This window comes from Heterodontus francisci, chromosome 2 (genome assembly GCF_036365525.1).
Source record: "Heterodontus francisci isolate sHetFra1 chromosome 2, sHetFra1.hap1, whole genome shotgun sequence".
NCBI classification, from domain to species: Eukaryota; Metazoa; Chordata; class Chondrichthyes; order Heterodontiformes; family Heterodontidae; genus Heterodontus; species Heterodontus francisci.
In genome coordinates, this window is record NC_090372.1 from 24,976,635 (window position 1) to 24,983,031 (window position 6,397).

The 6,397-nt window shown below is 41.7% G+C and overlaps 1 protein-coding gene across 3 annotated transcripts in view; it reads right to left on the bottom strand.

Annotated features, from left to right (window-relative positions):
* The window catches only part of LOC137379367 (aryl hydrocarbon receptor repressor-like), a 202,744-nt gene extending 196,570 nt beyond the window's left edge, over positions 1-6,174 (bottom strand). Inside the window, exons 1-2 of one of the 3 annotated variants that reach the window (XM_068050084.1) lie at positions 6,051-6,174; positions 5,304-5,376 (exon numbers count right to left, since the gene is read on the bottom strand). In XM_068050084.1, coding sequence (XP_067906185.1) covers positions 5,304-5,365 — 62 coding nt within the window. In that variant the 5' untranslated portion in view covers positions 5,366-5,376; positions 6,051-6,174. Of the gene's footprint in view, positions 1-5,303; positions 5,377-5,832 lie in introns of those variants that run through there. The other 2 variants (XM_068050075.1, XM_068050090.1) reach the window with 2 other exon arrangements.
* Positions 6,175-6,397: the final 223 nt, after the last annotated feature.

The window sequence follows — 6,397 nt, forward strand, 5'->3', positions numbered from 1 at the left end:
ACACACGAGTCAACAACTATCTGCCTGAATAGGCACACCCTTCTGCGGCACTGATGCTCCAACATGTCCTGCTAGTTTCCCCTCTGGTGGTAGACTCTATGCTAAGGGTATCGCCTTTGTTGCCTTCCTGCCCCTCGTTCCTCACCACTGTGCCCTGTTGCCTCTGCTCCTCATCGCTAGTTGATCCTATCCTATCAGAGTAGCTTAATCCCATTTCCTGTTATGTCCTTCCTTTCAATTGGAATGTGGAGTCTTCCTGAACCCCTCTCTCAAAAACCCGTGAGGCCTGTATGCAGAAGGACCTGTCCACCTGCTCCCACCCCACCCCACCCAAGGCCATCCCCCAAAATGCCCTTGTCCAGAGTGAAGAGGTATTACAGATAATTCTTTTGATGCTGTACACCTAGTTGCCTTTGAATGAAGGCCTTCTCTGAGCCTTCCCTCTTCAATGGTGTCTCTTGATGCTATCCTGCTGTTCTGACTTGCTCCCCACCATGTTTGCGCCTCCTCTTCCTGGTCGTGGTTGAGACCATGCGTGGTCTCATGCCTTAAAAAACAAATTCTAAACCGGCCCTTAACGAGCGGACAGCAAGCTCATTAAGAGCCTTAACTAGCCATTTATCTATTTCGGGTGGGTTGCCTCTTTGCCTTCTCCTCAAAGACTTTTGAAATTTCAGCATGTCGGTTTCACATCAGGAAACCAGCATGCCAACCTGAGGGGCAGGCTTAAGAGTCCACCTGCCTTCGTTCCCACCCTCACATTTAAATAAAAATCCTTGCCAGAGGAACAGTAGGCCATTCAGTTCCTCAAGGCTGTTCTATCACTCTGTTAGATCATGGCTGATCTGAATCTTAACTCCATTTACCCATCTTTTGCTCCTTACCAAATAAAAATCTATCAATCTCAATCATGAAAGGTCCAGTTGTCTCCCAGCATCCATAGCTTTTTGGGGGAAATCGAGTTCCAAATTTCAACTGCCCTTTATGTAAAAAAAAGTGTTTCCTGATTTCATTCCGAAATTTCTTAGCTGCAATTTTAAGATTATGCTCCACCAGACGATATAGGTTTTCTGTATCTATCCTATCTAATCCCTTTATCATTTTAAAGGTTGGACATGAAGATTCTTGGCTTTCGGGATATTCTCCTGTTATTACCATCATCCAAAATGATGCCAAGTGAGTAAGTTTGTGTCATTGGTTGGTTGAAGCTGTCCTTCACAATCATCTCCACACTATAACATGACAGGACATTGTCCATCTGGCAGCATGGCACAATGCTATGGTAGATACAACAGGACATTCGTTTGATGACATTCTAGATCATGTCTGGTCTCTGATATTTGCTAGTGAGAATTTGTCGCTGTCAACAGTCGTGTTTATCAAGTCAATTGAAAATGATTTTGCCACAAAGCAGGAGCTCGCCTGTGGCCCTGAAAGAAATCCCAATAGTGAAATGCAGGAATGCTGATCTGTCTGGTATTATTACAGGACATGTGAGTAGAGCCATCTGACATTCATTTGTATCTAGCTTGCTGGGCAATCTTCAGGCATAGTCAGGTGCAGCCACAGAGGGAATGCTGGTGCCATATTACTCAGGCATATAACAGGGGAAAAGAATTAGCACCCACTTTTCCTTACATGTTACATTTGTTTTTCAGGTGTGAAACCAAAGAAAAGCTATTCTTCTAGGCCTGAATTTGGTTGAGGGATAAGTATTGGCCAAGGCATCAAATGGGCTCCCTTGCCCATTACTTCTACCTGTGAGGGCAGAGAGGGCCTCACTTTAATGTCTCATCCAAACGCCCGCACCTCCAACAGTGCAGCGCTATCTCACTAGTGCACTGGAGTGTCAACCTAGATTTTGCGCTTAAATCTCTGGAGTGGAACTTGAACCCAGGGCCTGCTGCCTGAGAGGTGAGAGTACCACACAGAGCCACTGCTGATACCTTTCATGCTCTAGTTAAATAACAGAAGCTCCCAATACTTTTGCATTTTAAAGCAATAATACACAACTGGTGCAATGTCAGCAGTACTTTGCAAGTGTGTGCTCAGAGCATAGAACTAACTATGCAATCAACAACATGCAACTAACTGTGCAATCAGTTTCTCTATTGTGTGCTCCCATTGCAGCAACTCCCACACCAGGAGTACAGCCTCAGATGCTGCATGCACAAGCATGCTGCAGCCCAGGATTTTCCATTCAATTAAGTGAGCGTAAAATTGCACACTCCTGGTTGAGACATTCTACACCTGGCATATTCAATTGGAAAATGTACAAGAAAAAAAAGAAAAAAAATCAGAAATTGTACTGTGCTAGATGACGTACAAATTTATTTCATACTGCTTTGGATTTTTGACTGTTGGATTTTATAGGCTGCAATATAACTGTGCACAGTTCAACATACATAATAAATCAATCAGGGCCTATAGCTAGAATAAATTATTTTAGAAACATAAGTCACTAATACTTTTGAAATCAATTGGGCACAGTGAACAGCAGTTTAGCCTATGACACACACACACAACTCAATGGAAGGGTTTTAATACTTCTTCCCTCCCTGTGTAAGATTAGGCCTTTTCAGGATATAAAACTTATGTTTAGATTATATGGTTTCTACGTTGAAAGCACTTAAACCACTCATGTTTAGGATCAGCTTCTTAATGTATAAACAGCACATACTTATAAACATGAGATTGCTAGGAATCATAGGATAGTGGCTAAAGATCATGAAATTGTCAAGTTAATACCTACCCAGAATGTAGGAAAGGCAGAGCAAGGTGATGCTGAAACCTGCTTACATTGCAGGTTTCAAGCATTTTGCAACAAGATAAAAGGAGAAGTAGAGAATATGCGGACCTTGAGCATGTCAAGATAAAGGGGGCTTGAGTACGCACAGGCCCTGAGCAGTTCTGATAAGGGGTCAAGGAATGAGAATACCAAATCCAAATAAGAGACAACTTGCGTGACAAGAGTATAAAGAACTCTAGTTTTACATTTGAATTTTTAGAGGTACAGGATGGGGGGAGAGAGTGGGAGAGAAAGACAAACAAACAGTCATCTGAGGGTTCTGACCTCTATCCAAAGCAAAAGACGGATATTATTGTTTTCTTCTTTGTAAGATTGTTGCTCAATATTATTGCTTAAACATCGGGTATGTGGTGACTTGGTTGAATTCAATAAAGGATTATTCATAATCAAGTCCGAATCCATCTTACACCTTTCTCCATCCATACTCTCATTTCCTTGTATTCCCAAAAACATACAAGAAAAACACAGCAAGCTGAATGCTGAGGCCTCTCCACCCAGCAGAAATGGGTCATTCGACACCCTGAAAATCACAGGCAAAGACTCAAGCCCCTATTTCAACTGAACCTGCCCCAGCAAGGAGAGGTGGGGGAGGTGGGGGAATGACTGGTTTGGGTCAGACTCCGGCTTTACATTCCGCCTGATTTTTTTTTTCACCTCAGTGAAGTGAAATGCTTCTGTAAGGAGTGGGCAATCCCAATGCCAGATTTACACCCAGACGTAAAAATCTTCCTCCTAAAGGTTAGGGGGAAATTTGTTGAAAGAGACAACTTTGTGCAAGGAGAGCACATACAGACTCTCCTCACCAGACCATTCCAAAAGGAATTTTAATCTAACTTCGCCAGATGGGGAACTGAAGGGCTCAGGGCCAATGTTGATTTCACACCCCACCCGATTTCAGAGAATAGGTGGTCCGGGAGTCATTGTTTTTCAGTGAGTACAAGGGTGATGGGTGAATGGGACTTGGCGATTGAGTCGCGAGCAAGGTTAAGTGTGGGATGGTGTCATGATCACATATTTGCATATTAAAAAAGAGGCCCATCGCCTAACATAGAGCTGTGTTCTGGGCAGCCAGTGCTAGGCCCCTCATCTCTTAGTCAATGTTAAATGGGGCGGGGGGCTCAGGGTACTGATCCCATTTTAAGGCTATTACTGGTTTGTTTAACGCCAGGTGATGCAAGTGACAATTGACTCCTCTCTTGTGCTCAATGGGGAGTAAAATCGGCAGGGTGGGAAACGAGCATCGGACCTGAACAAACTCTGGTCTGGGTTAGGTTAAAATGGGGGCTCATTAATCAACAGAAGGAACTCCTTCTGCAGTGTTGAGCTCCACGACCGACATTGCTGCTTCTGAAAGTTACATTTGAATTGCAGCCGGGCTGATTTGTCAAAATTATTTTTTGTTTAAGTCTGTGTGGTGCATTTCAAGTTCACATCACTGGATTCTTGCACAAGCTCGACACGTTACTGATTTTGTGAAAGAAAACAGCAGCTGTACAACCAAAATATAAAGTAATACCACACAGCGACCTTGTGTTTAAAATTTAATTGCAAGTTTATAATCAAAAAAAGCAGGAAGCACAAAACAAAATAACTTCAGCTTAAAATTAAATGTCAGTATCTTGGGTAGAAATTGTTGCAAACAGGCATTGCGCTGAAACTGTATCAAAGAAGCATTTCTGATCCAATTACTATATAGCTTATAATGCAGTCACATAATCTCCAAACTAATAGGATGCGAATCACTGCAATGAGCGAGAGAGAAGTGCTAGTGTGTTCATCAAATTATCAGCCACTCTTTAGAGAAAACATATTTACAAAAGAATGCAAGAATAAAAACTGTGACATTATTATGGGCTGTTTCACAAATGTACACCTTATTGTTTGTGAAAGGTTAGAAACTTTTTATTTCAAAAACTCACTAATCTGCAGTTTACAATGAGTCTGTATACAACAAACTGGTTCAGCAAATTAGTAATTAACAATAAAATATACTTTATATACCAAAAGTATGCAATATATAGTGTAAATTAATGATGAAATATACATCACTTTTATACCTGGATAAATATTTAATATTCTGAAAATCAATATGTTCAATAATTAACATCCATACTTAATAATGAAACACGAATCATTGCAATGATACTATTTAAAAATAGTTGAAATTATTTGACAATTTGAAAAGTCTTTCAGTTTCGTTTAGATATTTTAACGATGAAAATTCCCGCTATAAAAAAAAATCCCAGTCCTTTTACAATAAACTTTCTTTTCTCAGTTGGCACAGTTCTGTTTTCACCAAGATGTGACTGGCACCTTTCAAAATATTTTTTTTTTACAATGGCCTCTGCCGTTAAGGAACAGCAGGGAAACAGCGCAATTATATTCAAACAATCGCTGCCTCAAGCACCTGGCACCAACAGTGTGTTTATTTTAAAAAGGCAACCAAATTAGACATTTTACATCTGTCTATCCGGTTGCTGATGGCTGTACTCACTGTTTCTGAATGGGTTTCCTTCGTTTTCTGCCCGCGTACATACATTCGCCGAGTGGAATCATGGCTTTGAAACCTGCCAACAGTTACAGGTGCTACTTTAGTCACTGGAGTTCAGTCCACTTCACTCAGTGCCATCCCAACCCTTTATTATATTATTCTTTTTTAAGTGATGCACAGTACGGCGTTAGTGTCACGTCATATTAATTGTCTCTTCCTTTATTCTCCACATCAGGTTAGCAACATGGCAGCAACCTTTTAAAACTTTCATAATTGTTTTGAAAAGAAAGTAAGCATAACCTAGTCTGAATCGAGTCTATCAGTTGTCCAGGCAGCAACCAATTTCTTATTAAATCCCACATTTATCTGATCTGTGATAAGAGTTGGCTGTGAGCAACATTTAAGTACGCGGTGTTGTTGTCACATTCCTGCTGCACTTAAACCGAATTCCCTGCTTCTACCTGCACGTTGCTGCTAGTATCTATTTCTCCCGCCTCGGGAACTGACCAGTTGCTGGGTGTAATCGACATACCTGTCCCAAGGCGACCTTTGGCGGAGCTTCGAGCTGTGAATTTACTGCACAGCACAGGGACAGGACGAGTTGCTATCACAATAGTTGACACTTAAGCACACACACGCAAAAGCAATCCGCCAACATGGGTCTAAAAGTTGGTGCTGATCATCATTAGGAATATGTAGCCCCGAGTGATGGTTTTGCCGCACGAAATAACCCCACCAGGCAAGACTCACTTCCTTATATTTCAGGTGCCGGATCCTTTTCAATGTCATCAGAAGCTTTGCACGCAATGTCATCCAAAACACTAACCAGAGTCGTGAGTGGAGAGAGAGAGAGAGAGAGCCCTCAAACTCTCACTCACTCATCAGCACACACACGGAGCACAGGGGCTGAACACACCAAAACATTGAAACAATTAAACAGCAACTAACAGCCGATTTATCTCTTACTGACTCTGCTGACTTGCAAATCTTAAAATTTCAAATGTTATTTTACTGCTTTGGACGGCTCCGAGCTTGGATCGATGCCAACCGCTCTAATTAAAGGATGAAATAACATTTCATTTGGGGACTCGTACGTG